The sequence below is a fragment of the Enhydra lutris genome, unplaced genomic scaffold (genome assembly GCF_002288905.1).
Source record: "Enhydra lutris kenyoni isolate GAN:26980312 unplaced genomic scaffold, ASM228890v2 scaffoldscaffold8, whole genome shotgun sequence".
Taxonomy (NCBI): domain Eukaryota; kingdom Metazoa; phylum Chordata; class Mammalia; order Carnivora; family Mustelidae; genus Enhydra; species Enhydra lutris.
In genome coordinates, this window is record NW_019154092.1 from 6,616,819 (window position 1) to 6,640,382 (window position 23,564).

The 23,564-nt window shown below is 40.1% G+C and overlaps 1 protein-coding gene across 1 annotated transcript in view; it reads left to right on the forward strand.

Annotated features, from left to right (window-relative positions):
* The window catches only part of LOC111142520 (piezo type mechanosensitive ion channel component 2), a 462,751-nt gene that overhangs the window by 215,912 nt on the left and 223,275 nt on the right, over positions 1 to 23,564 (forward strand). The window contains exon 4 of the mRNA XM_022495760.1: positions 16,328 to 16,370. Coding sequence (XP_022351468.1) covers positions 16,328 to 16,370 — 43 coding nt within the window. The remainder of the gene's footprint in view (positions 1 to 16,327; positions 16,371 to 23,564) is intronic.

A 23,564-nucleotide genomic window follows, 5' to 3' on the forward strand; every position in this document is an offset into this window, starting at 1 on the left:
CACGATGTTATGTGAAGTACATTATGTACCTACATATAGTATATGTGATTTTCTTTCTCTGACTCTCTTTCTCACACACACACACACACACACACACACACCCTACAGATCAATAAGAAGTTCAGAAAGATATATACCAACATTAACAATGGTTAATTTCTGGATGTTGGGGATACTCATGATATAACGAATTATCTATTACTTGTGCTATAGGGAAAGATCCTTTGAAAATATTCAATTCTAGAACCTATTAAAATTATAGATAGATACATATTTAGAGAGTTCAATGGCAGATAAATAGGGAAGAGAGAACTATAATTATAATTCATTTGAGATCTATACCTTAGACCCTCCTGAATCCCAAGCAACTTATATTTAATACAGTTATATCATGGAGTTCTTGATTTTATCATTGAAGTCCAGGGTAATCAGCATAAAGTCCTACAATTTAAAATAAACTGTTCTCTGTTTTAAACTAAAAAGGCTGAGAAAGTTCAAGTGAAACATTCCTGGTATCACACTGCGATGTTTTAGGAGATAAGAGATCACCTAAAGGGACATCCAACCCCTCTTTCTCTGAACTTAAGTCACATTTGAGTTTTATAACAGAATTATAAAATTCTTGTCTTTAATAGCTCCATAGATATTTGCTTTTGAAATGGTATCTTAGAATTACAAGCTTATTCTCTCCAAAGTATAGAGAGAACCGGAAAAAGCAACTGGGAACAGACAGTGTCCGTCCATCCGTGCACGTCGTGGGGGCTAGGTAAATATTAGTGCCCTGCTTCACCCCCAGCTAAGAAGCCACTAGATCTTTGTAAACTAAAGATCCCCTCGGGTCAAGCATATGTTTACTCTGACATTCCGTCCGTTTACCAGTGTGTGGGGAACTCCATTAAACACTGTGGAAGAGCTTTAAAAGAAAATGATGGGTGAGAATAACAGCCTCTGTCCTAAGGGCAGGCAGCGAACGAAGTCAGAGAAAGCAGTGGGGACCGTCTCCTCTCACCACCTTGCCAGGGACCTTCTCCTTCCCAGCCCCGCAGAGGTGAGCGTGTGTGCCGCCCGCGACCTACCTGTGCCTTACGCGGAATGGCCCCCAAATGTGAAACTTCTGGAACGCGCCAGTTACATTTTACACTAAGCAACCAGTGAGAGCATTTCCTTCTTTGGCTCAAACATTCCAGTCTTACTTGCAGAGGCAGGAACAGGTGTAGGAGTCCGGTCAAAATCATTCAGACCTTCTTTGCGCCCGCGGCGGTTCTGCCCCCCCCCCCCCCCCCCCCCCCCTTTATGAATGAGTTCAGGGAAGACCGCGTGCCGTGGCATGTCCCGGTTCACCAGGCACCAGCAAGCCTTCGCGAGGTCTCCAAGCGTTTGTGGCTCCTATCATGCCCCTTTCCACGTTCTTTTATTGAGCTTCCATGTACTTCAGCCGGCCGGTGAGCGCAGATGCTCCACCTCATCCCCTAAACAAGACTATTTTCCGTGGCTCTAACTTACATGGCAGCTGGGGTTAACGCTGAGTGTTTACATAGTGCCTGATGGATACCTTCGCAGCAGCTGGGAGGCTGCCCTCAGCCAAGACCTCAGAAAAGCCCTGTAAATCTTCTCGAGTCAGCGCTAAGACAAACGAAGAATCATTTTTTTCTCTTCCCGTTAATGCATCTGAATTAAACCATTAAACAGGGATGAAGGTGAAGTGTTGGGAAAGTCGGGCGAAATAGGAAACTGCGATGTTCAGCGTTGAGATGCTGTGGCCAGACTTGCCTTACTGGGCAGCTTTTATCCCCACTGCTTCGGAGGGCTGTTTCTAAATGTTCTTTTGCTTTGAATTTTGGCCTGGGAAGAGATGTCTTGGCCGGTAAAAGAGGGGACAAATGGATGCTCTAAGGAAGGTGGCCACAGATCTTTCTAGGTCACTGATAAATAAGGGGAACTTTTGGCTCTGGTAGTGCTGGATCTGGAAACATCTTCTGGCTCTGATCTGTCCCTTTGGGCCGGAACGCGACGGCATCGAGACCAGGAACCTGTTAAATCTTTTGTTCCATGCTTATCACTTTTTGTCTTTCACAGTACCCCTTTTTCATTTTTTATTATAGCATGTATGTGCGCCGGCACTGTTTAAGAACCGAGAATTAAAAAAGTAAAGTAAAACCCTGGGTCCTTCCCCTCAAAGGGGAAGTGAGAAGGCACAGAATAAATTGAGCGACTCTGTCCTCTTTCCTCCTGGTGTGTGTGTGTGTGTGTGTGCGCGCGCGCGCGTGCGTGTGTGCACGCCTGCCCGCAGTGCTTCCCTGCAAAGTTCCATCTGAAAGGCTGCTCTAGGCACAGTGTCACCACGCAAAGGGACGGTATTGTTATTAAGGAAGCGGATGCTTATGAAATTCTGAATTCTCCCTAGACTAAATACATTAATCCACGTCTAAGTTCTTCAGGCTTTGGTCTCCTGCCCTCGTCATAAACATTTTACTCCCTTAAAAACGCAGCTTTAATATCTCCAATTTGACCTAAAGCATGGAGCGTAGACAATAAAATAAAGGAAGCCTGCTATAGTTATCAGCCCCCAGAAAAGCTTACGTCTGCAAGTGTTAGTCTGGCTTGATTTGAGTCGGACTACTGGAAAACCACAGACAGGAAAGTTCTGTCGTTTGTCCAAGAAAGTTTTGCCCTTCATTTTAGGTGTTACTAAATACCTCAGATTTGAAAAAAAAAAAAAAACAGTATCTGTCTGTCTGTCTATCTGCTTTTAAAATGCCTGGCATTTGCTGCATGCTTTAAGTGTACATTGATTGCTTTTCAACCGGTTCGAATATAAAACTCAGGGATTCTGCTCTTTGCCAAGAAATTAGTCAGACATTCTTAAATGTGAGTGTAGTGTTCCCAGTATTTATCAGTAAAAAGCATGATTCTGAAACAAAGACTTGGCTGCTCCGGAACTGTCTTCCATCAGCCTCTCCTCATAGCTCAGGGAAAGGGGGAGCCCAAGGAGACCTCCCCTATCTGGGGCCTGGAAACTCCCCATCGAGAGCCCCAGCTAACCAATTTCAAGTTTCTGTGTGAAAGGCTGAGTTCCTCCACAGATGCTTTTTTTGGGTCAGGAACTCAAGCTTTCAAAAGAGATATCTGCTTAAAAAAAAAAAAAGAAAAGAAAATCCTGACGTCTGAGAAAATCTGATAACAATACTTGGAAAAGTGGCCACGGGTCTCTGGGGAGAACAGGGGACGCACAGGAAGGACATTCAGGAAGTTTGCAGCTTGCCTCCTTCTGCCCTGTGTGACCCAGATGACAAGCACATGCCTGTCCCTCCTTCCCGGTGGCTACTAAGTGAAAAATAGTCACGAGCAAAACCTTTTCATTGTTTCTTACACAGAAGCGGACTGGGGCTATGAGGCGAGGGGCCTGTGTTTAAATGTCAGGCTGCATAGTTACTTAGTTGTTTCCAGTAAGACCTCGGGAAAAAGAAGGACGCGTTCCATAGAGGGCCCAGTTTGTGTTTTCTAGTCAGGGGACAGTCAGCCCCATAGAACTCACCTTTGCGTGAAGCTCTTGCCTTCTTGTTCCAAAAAGGGCCTCTCGGAGTCATCTTTGCAGGCCAGTCCTGGAGAGAGGATGGGGGTATCAAGGGGCAGAAAATAGCCTGGGCTCCAACTTTTTCATGAAATCTGACTTTCAGTTTGTTTCAATTATTTCTTTTTTCCTGAAAGCAGAGTACTGGAGGAAAAAAATGCACAACTTAGCATCAGATGGAAGTCTGGATGACTGAAGGGTTTACCTAGTTGGGTTCATTGTAATCTGCTTTTCTCTCCAGCTGATTTATTGGGCCCAGATTTTCAAAGATTTTCAGATTTTTGAAGCCCCCTATTTAAGCCTATTCCATCTGTCTGATTGAATTGAGCCTTTCCAGGTGCCAAGACAGCCATCAGGAATATGTCCCAACCTAGGATGCACTGGAGAATTTGACGTTCAACCAGATCTTCAGGGCAAACCCCCTTCTTTGTAGTTTTTCCTGATTTCCATGGCATAAACACCCTGACCTACACTGACCATAGGTGATGCCAAGCTACTGACTATGGAGTTAGGAAAAAGCCCGGCACAGGTGCTAGCTGCCCTCAGGACACCCTTCCTCCCCAGGCTGTGGTTGGTCAAAAAATATCTCTGAAGGTCAAACCCTGACCTTCAGCATCCTCACTCCAGCTAACATTAACATTGTAAGAGACTTGTTTTCTGTGCATTTCCCATGACACGTTCTCTACCCTGGAGTGCAAGCTGAATCAGACAGGGAGTCCTGGGGAGGCATTTCCTAACATCCGGAATGAAAACAAATCAGTGTGAGTATTTCTCTAAGTAACGCTGGCAGCCAGTTGAGGAGGACGTGGCTAACTCAGAATGAATGAAGGCCACCGTAAAGTCAAACCTTAGATTCCAATTTATCACTCACCATGAAGAGGGCTCAAAATCATTTACAAACATAAAAGTTTCACTTCATTATAAATAAATCCTTCATGTATTACTTAACACTTTTATCCTGAAATCCTTTTAAGGATGTATCCTCTTAAATCTGTAACACTTTGGGGACACCTGCATGGTTCAGCCCCTCGAGCAGCAAATTCATGATTGCGATTCAGGTCGTGATTTCTTGGGGTCCTGGGATTGAGCCCTGTGTTGGACTCCACACTCCATCTGTCTGCTTGGTGGTTGTCTTTCTCTCCGTCTGTCCCTTCCACCCATTCACACTTCCTCTCTCGCTCCCTCAAATAAATCTTCAATCTGTTGCCTTTTATCTCCCTAACCCTACTCTCTTCTGTATTTTCTCTACCGTAGGTATGCATGTGGATGTATATGTGTATGTGTATGTATATAACCAGATTGTTTTTATTACTTCTACCCCAGTAAATCTAAAATTCATCTTTACTGCTATATTACCACTACTTAGCATATATTACGGCTTAATGAAATCTACTGAAAAACTGAATGAATATCTTAATTTTACCTGTCTTCATGGGTATTAGTGAATAATGAATACATTTTATTTCCATAATTTTAACCCAAAGATAATATCTGACATTTAACAGCAAAGATAACTGAAATAATTATAGACTCAATCCTTTAGAAATATGCAATGTTCTCAGGACTAAGGGAATCTTGAAATTCACATTTTAAAATGTGTGACAGAGGACAAGAGGAGATTTCTCTACATGCATTAAATATTTTATGACATAGCATAGTATATATTTTATCAACTGTATTAAAACTACGGAGCTACCTAGCACTCCATATAATAAATAGGTATGACGGTCTTTTGTACTTTATATTAGACCCAGGTTCAGAGAAAACAAGGATTCAGCTGCTGTCATTGCAATTTTCAACTAAATATGCTTCATTAGTTTTTCTTTGTCATAAAATTTCCAGCTCTCAAAACGTCTGCCAGCGTTGCTTTATTTAATTTTTACAAGTGAACATTGCATACACTTCTGGCAAAGGGGATTCATAGTTAGTGTAAAGAAAGCCACAAACCCTGTAAAGGAGCTGTAATGTCATAAAAGATGCCCAAAGGAGCATAAAAGTGAAAATCCTCATCCTGGGAAACAAAGAGTCCTCCATGGAAATCCTTGCCAATGTTCTGTAAATACTGGGAAATAAGAAAACTGGAATAGTTCTATCTTCTTCTTCTTTCTCTCAGAAGAATACTGTACGTGCATTTTTAGGGGATTGTTTTTGAAGAAATCTTGTAGGTCCACTTTGGATCTCTTTATTCTACCCACTCTCATGGGTGGGGCATACACCTGGGACCAGCAGCATAGGAAAGGACAGGAGCCCTCCCACACGATTCATGTTCTCATGTGTGTCTTTCAGGGACAACTTCATGAACTCCAACTGGAATACTTGTATTCACTTCCTAAGCTCTTTCTGAAGGACTTAAGTTTAAATGAATGAAGTTATTTATGGGTTTAACCTACATACACATTCATTGCCTTTCCCCCAAGATAATTTTAGGAGAGTTTTGGCAGACACACACTAAAAGGGAAAGCAGATTAACTGAACACAGATGAACTGAAACCGACCACAAAATGTGAGGATGTACCAGTTACAGAGAGGAATGATGTTCAAACTTATTTGTATACATTGTAATGGATGCCTTTCTGGAAGTATGAGTGTGTGTGTGTGTGTGTGTGTGTGTGTGTGTGTGTGTGGACAAGGGGAAATGGGGCTCTGGTTATTCTGTACAGTCAAGGTTCTCAGGATCCCAAGTACTACCTGCACTGTGGCGTTGTATATTTCAACGCTAATCAAGAACCATATATTGGTAGCAGCTGCCGGCTTTCTACAGCCTGCTTTGTGCCGGGCACCATGCAGGCGCTTTGAATACTTGTCCTCGTTGGATTTGTGTGAAGGTGCTGCTGATCTCATGTTAGAGACACCTCAACTAATCTGGAGACCTGCAGTGAGTACACCAACATCATAAAGGAACCGTGACAGGTAGGAAAGAAGGGAGTCAAGGCCAAATCGTTTTGCTGCTGGGGCTAAGTTACTGCCAACTCCCCGGCTGAAATTTCAGATACACCATCTCTGGTTTTGAGAAGAAACAGACACCCGAAAATGGAGGAAATCAGCATCATTGGTGCGATCCAGGCAAAGTATACAAAATAGCAAGCTAGTTTAAGAAAGGATAAAAGCTGTGCATCCTTGCCTCTGAAATGTAACCTTTTATATTTGAAACCTAGAAAATAAGTACGCGTGAACTAAATAGTAATTTATGAAGACGTGGTGACCTATAAGGACAGAGATGGCCAGGCTCCTGGTGCCCTCTTTAAGGCGATGCTCTAACTTGGTCTCCAGCTAGAATTTGGGCCTTTCTTCTCATGGGCTGCTAGTGAATTTTCAGCTGTGACCCATTATATTCCCTAAAGTTGAACACCACCAGAAATGGATTGCAGACTGTGAATTTTAACAATTAGTGCTTTCTAGTGATTTTCTGCTCATTAGTTGATTTCTTATAGGTCTTTATTTCATTAAATTTTTCTCTCAAGCCATATTGTGAAGTTCCTATAACAATGAGCAGGAATGGAATCTCAGGCAATCATCCAAGAGTCTGAAGTAAGCCAGGGAATGGGGCACGTCATCGCAGTGCGGTAGGCTAAGAAGTCCGAAGTCATATTCAAGCAGTTTTCTGGGCAAATGCCTCACTTACGAGGCTATGCAGAAACTCCCGTTCAAATCTACTTAAGGGGCTGTGCGGAGACGGGAGACCCCCCATTCATCTGGCTTTGAAGCAACTGAAATGATCATTACTGGAATGTCTTCTGTAGTCAGCTTTTATGAGAAAACAAACATGGGCATAAGAGGTCGATTTTTAAGTCGATTTCAGAATATATCATGCGGCCAATTCAGAGGCAGCCCCACATTCTAAGCTTCAGCAGTAAAGGTTCTTCTCCATCGTGAAGAACACGGCCGGATCCCGAAGTAGCTTCTGCTTTGTCTGAAACAGTTGCCTTTCTTCGTATAATTTCAGTGTTCTACGTAACATCATTCCCCGAAAAATGTAATCTATATATGGATTGTGTAGGGACTGCCAAGTAGGCAGTCCCTACACAATCCAAGTAGGCAAACAATCAGGATGTTTTTTGTATATCCATTGCTTACATTCCTCCATCCTCGCCCACTTTAAAGAGGATAATAGGAGCTGCCAGTGCCCGGCGCATGGTCTGCTGAGAGATGGTCCACGGCGTTCTCCCTTGTCTGTCTCCTGTGGTCTCAGAGTCCTCTCCCTGCTCAGAATCTTCTCCATCCTGGCTGCTAAGGAATCTGACTCTGTCCTTTCTCTCTGCTCACCCTACTTCCCTCTCTCTAGTTTAGTAGGACTTCCATGGCCTTGCCCTGGCTCCTGCCAACCCCCAGCTTGTCCCTCCCCACCTCAAGTATTGGCTTTTTTTTTTTTTTCAAGATTTTATTTATTTATTTTTTTATTTGAGAGAGAGAGTGAGAGAGAGCATGAGCAGGGGGACGGGCAGAGACAGGGGGAGAAGCAGATTCTCCATTGAGCAAGGATCCCAATGAGAGACTCCATCCCAGGACTCTGGGATCATGACCTGAGCTGAAGGCAGATACTTAACTGACTGAGCCACCCAGGCACCCCGGCCTTGGCTTTTAAAAAGAGAAGTCTACCCTAACTGCCTCCACTTCCTGACTTTCCATGTACTTCTCACTCTTCTTTTGCACGACCTTTTCTGTAATTCTACTGAGTTAATTTCTATGCATATTACCCATCTTCCCCCAAAGCTAAAATACCTGAATGCCTTCTTATCAAAGTTGATCTCTCTACTGTATTTGATTCCCTGTCTCCAGTCCCTCATTTCACGTTCATTTACCTTCCTTTTTTTCCCTTTTAACTGGGTCATCTTTCTTGACTGGCTCTTTAAAAATTGTTAATTTCCCCCAACTTCCATCTCTGATCTCTAAATGCTCTTGCTGAAGAAGGAGCAAAAATCATTTGGCATCATGGAAACCTTGATTGGAATGAGTGGGACATCACATCAAGTACAAATTCAGTTAAGTTCTGTGGAGATTCTGAGTCTCATTATCTCGTCAGTTTCTAGTTAAAAATCTAATTTTAATATTATACACGATTCCACTGTGTATAAACAGTGTATATAATCATTTTACAATCATTGAATATTTAGGCTATTTCTAGTTCTCAAGATAGGTAATTGCCAGGGATTTTCAGACCCTAAGTATTCCTATAAATTTTCCTGATGAGGACTATGTGCTCCAAAACATACTGGGCCAAGGAGGGTTGGTTCCTTTACCTCCTGTCCATCACTTTCCACACATGCACACATGTATGCTCAGACACAAATTTACACAAACAAATATACATATGCACACACACACACACACACACACACACACACACGCCCTTGTTGTCAGTTGTTTCCAAGGGTTGGAGTGGATGTGGAAAGATCTGGAAGGCAGGGAGGGCAGGTGAGGGTAGGGGGATGGTGAGAATGACAGGGACAGCAGTCTGGCCTCCTCAGGAAGAGGTTTCTGTGCAGAGAAGGCACAACTTCCACTTCCTGTTCTGTATGGATCTGTGTTTCTGAACCAGGGGGAGTATGGTGGGAAGAGAATGGAACATACTTTCACCTTCTGGAGGGCTGGATGGTTTGTTTGGTTTCCATGGGAGACAAATGCACAGAACACTACAGGCTGAGTTTCACAGTTCAGTTCAGTTGACCTACTTGTGAAAGTTCCTTTGAGATTCTTGAAAATAGATTTACTCTGTGTGTGTATGTGTGAATGTGTGTGTGTGTTTCTCACTTCCAGCGTGTCCATGGCTATTTGACTAGAAGTTGGTAGAAGAAACATCACAGACTGCCAATAAAATCCAATCTTTTCTTTTTCTTCTTTTTTTTTTTTTTTTTAAGATTTTACATAGTCTCTACACCCAGTGTGGGGCTCAAACTCACAGCCCTGAGATCAAGAGTCAAACTCCAACAACTGAGCCAAGCAGGCGCCCCAGGTCCAATCTTAAACCAGAAATCTTAAGCTCAACAATTATCTTTTAAAACCCATTTTTTTGATGAGGGGATTAATTATTTAGTAGTTACACTTCATTTTAGAGTACTTTGAAGATAATTTTTCAAAAGAAAATCTTTCATGGTGTTTTAACACCCTCCATTTATAGAGGAAAGTGTGGCAGATTTGTGAATAGACTTGCTGAATATTTCTGAATAGGCTTGCCCTCCTCTCCACAAAGAGTGAATACTGGTAGTAGGTTTCGTTCAGACTGACCAGTCAACTCAGATGACTGCATAAAACATGTATTATGCTCATTCAAGACCTCCTGGAGTTGAGATATTTGGATACAAAGAAACAAATGTAACATTTGTTCCCACCTGCTGGGGCAACAGACTTGCAAACTGAAAAACTGAAAAGCTCAAATGATAGAAATTGATTAATAATGCAAACATTCATCAGTTCTATTCAGGAAGATAAAATAAGTATTCAGGATTTTAATCTACAAAATAAATTCACTTCCTGTAGGTTTATCATATTTGTGATTATGAACTCTAATATATAGTGTGGTTATAAATCAATAGGATTAAAGACAAACATCTAATAGGCAAGTGGGCAGTGAGCATGAACAAGTAATTCATAATATAAAACATTAAAATCTTAAAAACCTAGGAAATTTGCTTAATTTCTTTACTAATTATGAAAATATAAATTAAAATAAAATATTTTATAAAAGGGAAAATGATTCATAAACTGAATTCAATCAAGGACATGTCTTTATATAAGATTTAGGGGTGAAATTTTGATTAATACTATCAAATATGATGCTCATATATCATAATATATGCTTATACATTAATATATACTGTATTAATATATATGCATAGATCATGATGTATTAATTCTACTTTTAGGAATTTATCTTGAAGCACTAATGGAACAAATGTTCAAAGATACATGTAAAAGTTATTCAACGCGTTCTTATGGTTAATAGCAAAAATGTAGATAGAATATAAATATTGATAAAGAGTTGCATTTTTAAAAAATTATGGAATACTATATGAGTGATAAAATGATTACATGCCTATATTTATTGACATGGAAAGAGTTGTATTATATATTATTAAGTGATTAAAGCAAGTTTCAACATAAGATAACTCTCCTTTTCCATGTACAAGTATAAATGTGAGAGTCATAGTGTGTAGGGTTCATGCAAAAAATAAAAGATTGTAAGTATTTCCAAGTTTTGTCATGATCTAAAGTTGACCGTTAGACAACAACACAGGTTTGCCTTGCACGGGTCTAGTCACACACAGATTTTCATCAATAAATACACCATAGTACTGTAAATGTATTTTCTCTTCATTATGATTTTCTTAATAGCATTTTTTTCTCTAGCTTACTTCATTGTAAGAATACAGTATACAGTATAGACTATATACAGTATAGACTACACATGACATACAAAATAGAGGTTAATGTAATATAGAGGTAATGTGACTATCGAGTCAGTAGTAGGTTATTGGTAGCTAGGTTACTGAGGAGTCAAAAGTTATGTGGACCCCCCAAATGCATGGGGGTCAGCACCACTAGCCCCCACATTGTTCAAGGTCAACTGTATATTATTTTACAAATAAGGAAAACTATAAAGCTATTTATTTTGAAAAGCATATTGTCAATCATATGTTCTATATAAACCACTATATTGTTAGTGAGATGAAGAATTCTGACCCTTACTGATGAATGGGTGACCCTAGATGATGTAAAACTAAGACATTATTATGAAAAGAACTGACAAAGGGTAAGTGAAATGAAAACCCAAATATGCAACTGAATGACAGTTACTGTGTACATAAAGGGTTGTATCATCTAGTTACTAATGACAGAGCAGGAATTGATGGGCATTACAAGTAGGCATTACTAGGTAGAGGTGAAAATGATTTTAAAAATATATATAGGTCATTTAATATGAAAAATTTTATGTAAGGGATCCTGAAGGTTTTTTCCCTTATCTCTGTCTTTTACAGTTATTTTTGACCAATTAATGACAAATCTCATCTGGGAATTAGGACTCAGAAAATTTTTAAGGTCTCACCGTTTAACCCAAAGTGCCACAGTCATACTCACTGGCAGGAAAGGTTGCATAACTTGGGTTCAAATCATTCCTTAGGTCAGCCATTTCTGTGGTTTAATAGATTTTAGCTACCATTCAACACCAGGGCATTTTAATATTTGAGAAATGAATGTCACTACTGGCCCATTGAGAAGATCTGTTCTTCTCCCAGAATTGCACATTATGGTCAATCTTTGATGCAAGGTTAAAACCCAACTCTTAGATTAGATGTGAAAATATTTGTAGGAGTTAGAAATAGGGGCACCTGGGTGGCTCAGTTGGTTAAACAACTGCCTTCGGCTCAGGTCATGGTCTCAGGGTCCTGGAATCGAGTCCCGCATTGGGCTCCCTGATTAGCAGGGAACCTGCCTCTTCCTCTCCATCTGCTGCCTCTCCCCATCCCCCCAGCTTGGGCTTGTGCTTTCTCTTGCTCACTCTCTCTCTCTCTCTAGTAGATAAATAAAGTCTTTAAAAAAAAAAAGAGTTAAAAATAAAGTAAATGGAACTCCCACTAGAAAACTTTGAAGCAGTATCATTTTCTGATATTTGTGTTTGATCACCCGTTTCTGGGCCAACTCACATGGTCCACTGCCTGGCAACCTCTTCCATATATAAAAATACTTCCATTTTTTATAGGAATGTGCTAGCAAAAATCTACCACTCCTATGAATTATTAGTCTTTTTCTGCTAATTATTTAGAAAAAACACAGAGGTGCAGGTCCAAATTCAAGTGGCTCTCAACATCTCAGATGTACTTGGTATAAAACTTCAATTAGAAGAAACTCTGCCTCATTTGGCTACCAGTTTCACCACTGCATTATGAAACTTGGAGGAAAAATCCAGTTCCTTTCTTCTTGTATTAGAAGCTGAGCAACAAGTTGATTGAAAGAATGAGAATAGTAATCACAGAGGAAACGTGATAATAAAGCAAGTAACCAATTTACAACACAAAGATATATTTTTTTGCAGTCTCCTTAATGTTTATGAAAAACAGAAAATTACAAACTGAAAGGGACCTGGTTGTAAATCCTGGGACTCTAATGTCTGTTTCAGGGGACAGGTAAAGTCCTGTGATTTTAAACGACTACTACAAAAAAATTAGAAGTAAAAATGAATCAGCTCTGTGCCCTCATCTTCAAGTGACATGTTGGCATGTGGCATTCTATACGTGACTATCTGTACAAAATGAACTCCTGCTGGGCATGCTGAGTGCTCAAGGAAATTAGGGAAAGTCATAGGTCCTGGATGGAAAGTGGTGTGGGAAGGTGTTTGATGATATAACTTCTATTAGAGGCTCTTGCATGCTACTAAAGCTAATAATCAGACACGTAAAATTTTGTAGAATTAAAAAATTGTTTTAAATTCCATATTACAGCCAGATCAAGGTGACAGACAAATGATAGCAAGGAAAGTAAGGAAAGGAAAATGAAGAAGGACGGCAAGACAAGAAAAACAGCCCCCAAAGGATGGCAAGGCTGTGAGTAAAGTTCAGAGCTTTGGGGTCCCAAATCTCCTGGATTTCCTTGCTGCTGGGACAGGGAAGAAGAGGTAGTAGGACTGGGAGCCCCAGCAGAATCCGCTCATTGGCAGGGAGAAGGTAGCTCCCCAAAAAAGTTTCCATGACTTCTTTCTCTTCTGGAAAGAACTGGAGCTTGGATCTACAGAGGTCAATAGGAAATGGGGGGAGAGAGAGAGGGAGAGAAGAGAGAGAGAAGAGAAGAGATAGGTAGAGTTTTGCTTGTAAAAGAGCGACTGCTGATTGATGTATTTGAGGAGGAAATGTCCTGTGCTTCTGCTTCAGGGCATGGCGGTCCCCCCTCGCCCACCTTGGAATGTCAGTGCTGCAGGGTGCCAAAGGGCATTTTCTTACCTTGGGTACCTAGGACAGGAGATACGGGAACTTGCTCTGCAGACCGAATGACCTTGAGTCTAGGGTGTGGTTGTAGCTTCTGGACGCCATGATGCTCCATTCCAGACTTCAGTTCTGTTGTTGGATGTTGGAGACATTTGGGAAGTGAGGAATCATAATTCATTATTTCTAACTTCATCTATGATTGGAAAGGAAAAAAAAAAATCCCTCTAAGCTTCGTGCCCTTTCTCTGTGCTATATATTTTCCTCTTCTTTGTTGCTGTTCCCCTGAAGAATGTAACATGTTTTAGACTTCTCCATATTATAAATCTCATTTAAAAAGTGTTGAATCAAGGAAGTCTGCCAGCTACTTTTGTTTTCCCTACTTTTCTCTCCCTGTTGGACTGCTCCAGCAAAAGAGAATATTACCTTACCATGTAGAACATGGCTAATGGCTTTAAAAGAATTCCCCAACCACTGAATAACGAGCTGTCAAAAATACTCGTGGTGCCAGAGGATCTGGATGTGTCTGTTCCATTTATTGTGTGTTTCTCATTTCATCATGACTAAGTGCTCACAAAAGACATAAAAACCCAAACCTCTAGGGTATGTGGTGTTTGAGGGCAGAAACCATATTTTAATTTATTCAGTCTTATACCAAACATAGTAAGATGATTAATAGAGTATCAACAGCAAACAAAGATGAGTGCCTTTTGGATGTAAGATGCTCAAATTATCAGTTAACATTAATATCTAGCTACTAGGAGGAAGTCGTTTTTCTGTCATCTCTGTTGTGCCTGGTTGATTGGTTGGAAATGTTTATTCTAAGGAGTACTGGAAGTCTCACACCAAAAACTCTTATCTTGTTCTGCTTATTTGAGTAACTTTACTTTTCCAAGAAACGTGAAGAGGGAACCTAGGTCTTAATTAAAATGTCATGTTTAAAAGCCTGATAGTGCTAGATCACAAAATGATTTATTTTTATTTTAACTTGATAATAGACTGAGTCTATCAAAAGGGAGGGTTTTCTGAAAAAATTATTTAAAAAATCCATTTAGGAATACACTGAGCAGATTGGGGAGGTGGGGGGATGAAAATGTAGAAAAAATGTAAAGGTGCTTTGTTTCTCCCTGGAAGCAAGTCAAGAAGAATAGCATCTGAATGCCCTCACCAACCCCTCCAGCCTTTCTAGACCCTTCCCACTTGGTCTGAGCTCAGACTGTCTGGTTCTCACTTGGCTAGAGACTCTTAATCTCTCCCACTTCTCTGCTCAGGCCAGGCAGTTGCCAGCTGTCTTTATGTGGTTTCTGACTCAGGTTATGTTATGTTTTGCCAGAGTCTTAATTGTTAGTATCTCCAGGGCGTGCTAATTGTCTTCCAAGAATTCCTGAGATAGGGATTTTGAACTGTCTTGCATGAGATTCACAGGACAGACGACATTCATATAGGCCTACTCCCCTGGACCAGGAGCCATGGAAATTCCTGGGCTGGTGAACTAAAATTCCATGACTTTCACTCCTACTCAGCAAAGCATATTGGAATTTAATTTGGATAAGAATGACTTCATCCGAGGAGATAAGCCTGAATCTGCTTTAAATTTGTGCGTGTGTGTGTAATTATATCTAAAAGGCAGTCCTTTATTATGTATAATACTTATTTAAAATGATTCATCATAACCAAGTATATGAGCCCAAAGCCCATAGTGAAACACCATGTTCATGCTCTCTTGGGACTAGCTCAGTCCTCAGAGAGGGCCTGGGGAGAATACTGTATAATCGCCTGTCTTTCCAGAAGACTAAGGCCTGGGAGACATTGAGTCGTCACCTGACAGCAAAGCATTAGAGTAAAGCAGAGTTCTCAAGAAAGAAGCATAGCAGCAACCTAGTTAACTGTGATTGGAGGAAAAGAAGAAGGGTAGATTTTTAGCTGCCTCTGGAGACCCAAGGCTGAATCTACCATTTCCTATTTGCAGAAGGAAATTGTACAGAATGATAGTGATGATATGTTGTGATGATCAAGCAGTTTTGTGCATAACACAACTCACAGATTTAGGGCTAGGTGGGTATTTACTAAAATCAAAATGATTTTGCATGGATTGATGGAAAATGTAAAATTATGGGGTTAGTACCAATCCTTAACTTTTATTAATGCAGTTTTTATTAAAGTGGTCTTTGACAAATATGAGCACTTTGCTTTACATCAAGTCCTCAGAAAATTATTATGCCTATAATGTAGGAAAGAACTAGTACATGAAAAAATTATAGAAAAACTTTTTTTTTTTTCAAACCCAGCTGTTCTTTTATGGATTTGGATATACTGTTCTTCAAGTCATGTCACTGGAAACAACATTTTTATATTCAAGAGTCTCCTGATTTAAATGTTTAGCTTTAGAAAGAGAGACATGTGAATCCTTGTCCCTCAACAATGATGAGATAAAAACCTGGTATGAGTCGGACCTTCAGAGGCCCATGTAGCTTTCCATGGGCCCCACGGAATTAAATGTTAAGTTTTAGAGAGTAGAACTTACACTATGCTGTTGCATTAATTTTGGCAGGAGAGTTTCACCCATGTTATTGTGACACATTCAGACGTTTAGAGAATGACTTAGTGGCCTGCAGCGTGACCAGAGGAAAATGACAGAGCTCTTTGTCGCATGGCGCGTTACGTGGACTGTTCTCCAAAGGTGTTGTTGGGGGACTGGAGGTGGAGAACGATGCATCTGAGGGAAAACTCCTCTCACTTAACTCTAAAACCAAGTATCTGCCAGGGTCTGCAAACCCAGGACAGAACTAACTAACTGCATGCTTAGTGTGCATCAATTAATTACGTCCTTTCCTTCTCTTTGTAGGCTCCACGTGGGAAAAGACGTTTCGGCAGATTGGCTTTGAAAGGTAAGCAGGGTTTAGCCTGTTGGCATGTCTTCACTTTCAGGGTCTCATGTCCCGCTTCATTCTAAGGAATTTCCTGATGATAAATCAGTGGTCTCACCACCACTGCTTTAGGGACTGTGTGCCCGTGAGGCAGTCATCATTTTGTCTCCAGAGCCTCTGTTTCCTTGTAAAGTAGCCCTTTTCATTATAAAATTCCTGCCTTCCATAGAGGAACGTATGTGAAAATCCTCTTAAAGTAGGAAAGAGCATCAAAGGTGAATTGTCTAACTGTAGAACTCCAGGAAGTTTCTAGCTTTATTACCGCCCATGTCATTTCAGTTTTGCAGTTTTATTTTATTTGTCTAAAGATTTTATTTATTTATTGGAGAGAGAGGGCATGCATGAGAGAGAGAGAGAGAGAATAGGAGTGGGAGCAGCAGAGGGAGAGGGAGAAGCAGGCTCCCTGCTGAGCAGGGAGCCCCACGTGGAGCTCGATCCCAGGACCCTGGGACCATGACCTGAGCTGAAGGCAGCCGCTTAACAACTGAGCCACCCAGGTGCCCCCGTTCTACAGTTTTAGAACAAAGAAATATATTGATATTGACATCTTCCCAGTCATCAGAATTGTTAGGTCTTATTCGCTCTAAGTTAAAAACTGAGATCATGGCGCTCCTACCTAAAAGCAGTCCCAAATGGACTCATTATAACATCAGATGAAGTCGAGGTAGGGTCGGTAAGGTTACTAACCCACCTGCCTTAGAACTCAGTGAAAGCCTGTGGGACAGATCCCTCCCAGTGGCTTTTAGTGTCTTATCTGGAGCTCGCCGTGTTGGTACAGCTATTGTAATAGAGAAAAGTGATTTTAATTTCTTTTTTTACTCTAAAGGCAGATTTTGACTTGTTCTTTTTATCATATTGAAAATGTGTTTTTATGTGTATTAATCCCAAGCTGACCAAATGGTTAAAGAAATAATAAACTACTTTAAAATTTTAAAATAAAAAAGATTTATTTCTTTCCCTAAACTCCCACCGAGTCTACACCATCACTGTAGGTCTCACAGGAGGACTATTACAGGAGTTGGGCTTGAGATGGGCAGATCTCACAGGCTGACTTAAAATAAAGCATAAAAGATCACATCAATCCTTCATTTTGTGTGTAATCTTTTCCCAAAGAAACTTTCTATTGACTCTCTTTTCATAGTATGAGAAACACATAAGCAAAGGGAAGAGAATAACAAATGAAATGTCATTATCCATCTTCGATGGGACCTTGTCATACTTCCTTTGTCTATTCTTGGGGGATAGGGTTAAAATATTTTAAAGGAAACTGCAGACATCATGTCATTTCATCCCTACGTAGATTGAGGACACATCTCTGAAAAAAAAAAAAAAAGTGGGTGTTTTCTTCCAGAATCATAATGCCACTATCATACCAAATGCAAATAACAGTAAGTCCTTGGCATCATAGAATATCCAGTCAATGTTGCATTTCCTGACCATCTCAAAAATGTCATCGTGCAGATACTGGTTTGAATCATCATGCTACTGAAGCCTACAGATTCTGTCTTGTTACATCTCAAGTAACAGTTCCCTCCCAGCTTCATTTCATTTTTCTTCATGTCATTGACTTGTCAAGAAACCAGGTCAGTTGCTGGAAGAATATCTCCTATTCTGGATTTGTCTGTTTGTGGTATTGTTTATCTTGTTATTCTAGCCCCCTGTTGCACTTATGTTCACTTCGTTCCCTTTCGGTCACGGGGAACAACTTCACACTGACTTTGTGTCCTTTTGACACAGGACCATCAGTCATTGATAGTTTCCTTGTTTCCAGAACAACTAGATGTACAAGCCCATCCAACATTCCAGACCTGGAAAGAAGCCCTCTTTTCTTTATAGAGAATGGTATTTTGAAATCACAATCTAAATACTAGGGATGGCCATTATATCTGCACTGTCATGTTTCTGTGCTGAGCTAGAAAATACTTTATAATTTATTTTTTTAAAGATTTTTTATTTATTCATTTGAGAGAGCAAGAGTGTGAGCAGGGGTGAGGATGAGAGGGAGAGGGAGAAGCAGACTCCCTCCTGAGCGGGGAGCCCAGTGCAGGGCTTAATCTCAGGTCCCAGGAACCATGACCCCATCCAAAGTCATATGTTTAACTGACTGAGCCACCCAGGTGTCCTGCAAATACCTTTTTTAAATAAAAAAATAAGCTGAATTCTTACATTATTTCCAAATCAGACATAGCCTTACAGAATTTTTAATTTCTCTGACACTATATTTGCATTTATTTTCTTTTTCACTAAAAATCGTGGTTCTTAACAAGACTTATTTATTTTAATATATATATATTTCAAAAATATAAATACTAATATTACCACTCATAATAAAAATATTAAATGAAGTTTAAAAATTTTTTTGTTTGGTTTTTAAAAAGATTTATTTATTTGAGAGAGAGAGTGCTTACTTCCGGTCATGTGCAAGTGGGAGGGAGAGACTTTCAAGCAGGAACTCCCCTTACCACCCCCGCCACTGCTGAGCATGGAGCCTGACCCTGGGCTTGATCTCACAACCCATGAGATCATGACCTGAGTCAAAACCAAGAGTTGAATGCTTCACTGACTTAGCCACCCAGGTGCCCCAGGAATATTAAATGAAGTTTTAAAATCTGCTGTCAGTCTTCATTTTATATTACATTAAAGATGTACAACTAAAGACTCAAAACTTAGGTTACTTAAGTTTTTTTTTTTTTTCTCCTATGTGGTCATATTCTAACTTTTATACATAATTTGGTTCCTTTGTTTCAGAATCTTTTCAATTTTAATGTATTTTTTAAAATCTCATTTTATTTTTGAATATATAACATTTATGTGTCTCTAAGTACAAATTATATGTTTTTATATATATGAAGTGTTTTCAGAGAAATGTCACATGTGTCCCCTGCCCCTATGTCCTGTGCCTTCTTCCTTCCCCCAGTTATATGGTTATGAGCTTTTGGTTTAATCCTCTGGTGTTTATTTGCACATATGCAAGCTCATACTTGCATATACCTGTAACCTTGCCCTATTCTTCTTTATCATACTATATCTATATCTATATATATATCTATACACACTTTTTGGTCCAGAGTGAGAAATGAGGTTTCCAGTGAGATTTCCAAATCCCTCACATAGCAGGAAACATGATTTTGCAACATCTCCAGGTTTACACCTAAGAAATTTGAAGAGCTCATGTGACATTCTCCAGAGAGTCTTAACTCATCCATCTATGGATTGAAGATTTGTTTATCCTAACGTCCCAAACCAGGGTTTTCTTGCTTGATGAGGACTCTTCCTAGCAAGAAAATAAAACAAACAAACAAACAAACAAACAAAAAATAAATAAGTAATTAGTTAGTTAGTTATTCTATTTGTCCCATATCTAGTTCATATTTTTACAAGAAGTGAAATCAGGTCACTCACCTTCTTCCCTCAACCCCAGTATATCTCTTTGGTAATCAGAGAAAAATGGATCACAAATGACTTGCTTTAACTCCTTCTTTTCCAGTACCTCATGGGGCACATTCAGGCTATTTTCAGTCTTTTGCTCTTACAGAAGAATGTTGTGATGAATAACCCTGTGCACACTTGTGCTTTTGCCAGATATCTTAGGGATTAAATTCCCAAGGATAACTGATGAGTAAATTATATGGAATTTTGCTAATCTTGCCAAGTTTCACTCCCTAGAGTTTCAACAATTTGCACTCCTAGTAAAAATGCATGAGAGCATTTCCCCAGTGCCTGACCAACAAAATAAGTTGTCAGACTTGAGATTTCTGCCAGTCTGATAGGTGAGAAATGGTATCTTATTGTCCTTTTACTTTGCATTTGTCCTGCATCATTTTTCCATAGAGTAAAGTATAGGTTACAATCTTTTCTGTCAACTAAGTGAAGCACTTTGGGTAAGAGCTTCTTCTCTTCTCAGATGATTAAGGATTCATTGATCAACAGTATTTGGCAGTTGAAACATTTTCTTCCTAGGTTATATGACCTTAACCTTTCCCTTACTTGAATAATGATCTAACAAGACAGCTACCATGTACCACACACTATGTTAAATAATTTCTAGTCCATACAGCAACCTCACAGACCAGGGAGGGATTGGCTACCAGTTACCGGAAAGGACAGATGGTAAACATTTTAAGTTTTCTGTTGTCATTCTTAACTTTGCCTCTGTAACAGAAAGCATTCATAGACAAGGAGTATGGCTGTATTCCAATAAAACTTTATTTACAAAAACAGGCAACTGGCCATCACTTATTGACCCCTGCCCCTCCCCCCGCCACACACACTGTAGACTCTGGTTGCCATCTCACAGGTAAAGAAACTCAAAGAATTCAAGTAACCTACACATACAGTCATGGCCATTGACCTGCATTAGTACTGACCTACATTCAGTTCTACTTTGCCTAGTTCCAAAGATGAAGATTTTTACACCAGAACACCCTAAAATCTTGATTACAGGTCCTTTTTTTTAATGTTGTTTTATGTTTCCTTATCCCTGTACCTCTGGGCATGTGGTCTTAAGCCATAACCTTATTGGATATTCTCATTTGAAAAAGCCAGACAGTATAAAGTTGATGTTACAATGCCTCCGTAAAATTGTTATACTTCCCAGTAGATGTACAAATAGAAGTATCGCTAAGGAGTCTATCAAGGGCAATGCTTTATTTTTGAACCATAATCTCAGCTGGGTGATCGTCCTGATTTTTAGACATTACCTTAAAACGTCATGTTGTGTTTTCCCAGATTATCCTGTGTCTTCTCCTGGAAGCACAGTGAGCGTTCTCTGTGTTGCATCCTCATCTTAAAATATAGAACAAATATTGATCTTTGAGGTGATTGTGCATTTACAGTTGCAAAGACTGTGTCAGGCAGTGCTGTTAAATGTGGCTGTACTTTTTTTCTTCTGGAGTTTTAACCTCTTCTCTCTCTTAAAGGGAATTCCAATTATGTCTTAAATGAAGCTATCTGGTTCTTTAGAGCAGTTGTACTGGGATATTGATCCTCTCATCATTAAGTTCTTTGAAGTTAGCCCATCAATCTGTTTGCTAGCAGATTATATTAAAGTAGCCACATCTAAAGAAAAGAAGTGACTGAGTCAGCTAAATCTTCAAAGTCTTCTCCAAGAATAAGAAAGCAAAGATGCCCTTTGTTGTACATTTTGTAACTGAAAGGAAGACCCAGGGATCTGTCCTTCTTGCTGTCCTTGCAGGAACACTTGACGTGAGACAGTGTTCAGCCATTCCCTTCGTAGGATTATATACATGATCTCAGAATAAGTACACATCCTCACAATTTATGTGGTTCAAGAAAGTATGTTCTATTTACCTTACAGACAATCACCTTGCCCCTCTGTGGGGGGTTATCAGGAGTTTATTTTAGGACTTCATTACAGGAGTGTATGGTAGCACAAGAAGGATGTAGGTTCATGTGTCTTAGATGGGACCTCCTATATTCCCTTCTCATTCTTGCTAATATAATATCTATATTTGCATAATAAAAACAGACATGGATTTTTTGGTTGTTTTGTTTTTGTTGTTAATATAAAGAAAAAAATAATCTGTACCCAACATTTTGGTCTCAACCAGAAATCCTACCTTCTTAGGCACATTGTCTAAGTTTATAATTGTAGATCACCGTCACTCGGTCTCCGTTAAAGTGATGCACGTGGGCGTGAATTCATTGATACTCTGCAAGATAGAAACAAGTATCTCAGCTAAGGGATGGGCCATGCTTTCGGTGGCTTAATACAACACCTGTTCCTTTCTCACTCATGCAAAATCTAATGAGGAAGTCAGAGTCATCTAGGGGGTGGCTTGCCTTCTCCATGGCATGCCATTATTTGACTTCAGCCTCTTTGCAGTTCTGTTTCAACACGATGATTCTGAGTTTGCTTAAGCATGGAAGGATAGTGTCCATATGCACCAGCTCCTAAATGTTTCCACCTGGAGGTGGCATTGGTCACTGGAACTCATAGTCTATGGCTCAAAGAGAATCAGCTCGCTAACTTAGGGGGAAGAAGAGGTGTCAGTCTGCCATGTATCCAGCAAGGGAACAAGAGCTAGAAATAGATCTTTATCTGTTACATCATTTGCAAATATCTTCTCCCCTTCTGTAGATTGCCTCTTAGCTTTGCTGACTGTACGCTAAGTGAAATAAGTCAGTCAAAGAAAGACAATTCTCCTACGGATAATTCTCCACCCATATGTGGAGTATAAGGAATAGCGCAGAGGATCATAGGAGAAGGGAGGGAAAACTGAAAGGGAAGAAATAAGAGAGGGAGACAAACCATGAGAGACTCTTGACTCTGGAAAGCAAACTGAAGGTTGCAAAAGCAGATGTGAGGGGGGATGGGGTAAGCGGGTGATGGGCTTTAAGGAGGGCACATGACATGATGAGCGCTGGGTGTTATGAGCAACTAATGAATTAATGAATAGTACTCAAAAACTAATGATGTACTGTATGTTGGTTAATTGAATTTAAATTAAAAAAAAAAAGGTAGAAATAGCAGAAGGCGCTAGTCCTATCTATCACCGTAAGCTCTGAGCAAGGTCTGAAATGGTTTATCTCTTTCCAAAGCTGCACTTTTCCTCTGAGAAGAAAATATTTTAGCAAGTAAATAGGCTTGTGCCTAGTAAGTTGCCAAAAGAAATAAAAGTTCCTACCTTCTGGGAAATCTTACTGCCGCCTATTTTAAAATACTAATCTTTTACTGATCTCTCACCCCTTTTTACTTAAAACTCAGAGAATGTAGTCTTAACGAATCTGTAGAATCAGCATAGAACCTCAGATGACGTTATTACTCCCGGGTCTGCCTGTGACTTTATCTGATGCTCTACTTGGATTGTGGAATGAAGTCTCTTTCCTCTTCAAAGAATATTTTAAAAGACAAATCACCCTGAAGACAGTCTGCTATGATGAAACACAAATATTCCAAGGATTTTTTTCCCCCAACGTAGACATAATTCAAAAAGCATGGTTTGTTGCTGGGGGGTTGGGCAGCCCTCCACAGCCTGTCTGTCGTCAGGCTCCTTCCTTCCATCTCTCCTGCAAGATCCTTCCGTCCACCATTCTAGGTGTAAACGTTATTGTTTTTGTGAAACTGTTCCCAATGGCTTCCTCCCAGTGCCCTGCCTTTTCCATCATATGTCATGCATTCTTCTATGAGGGTGT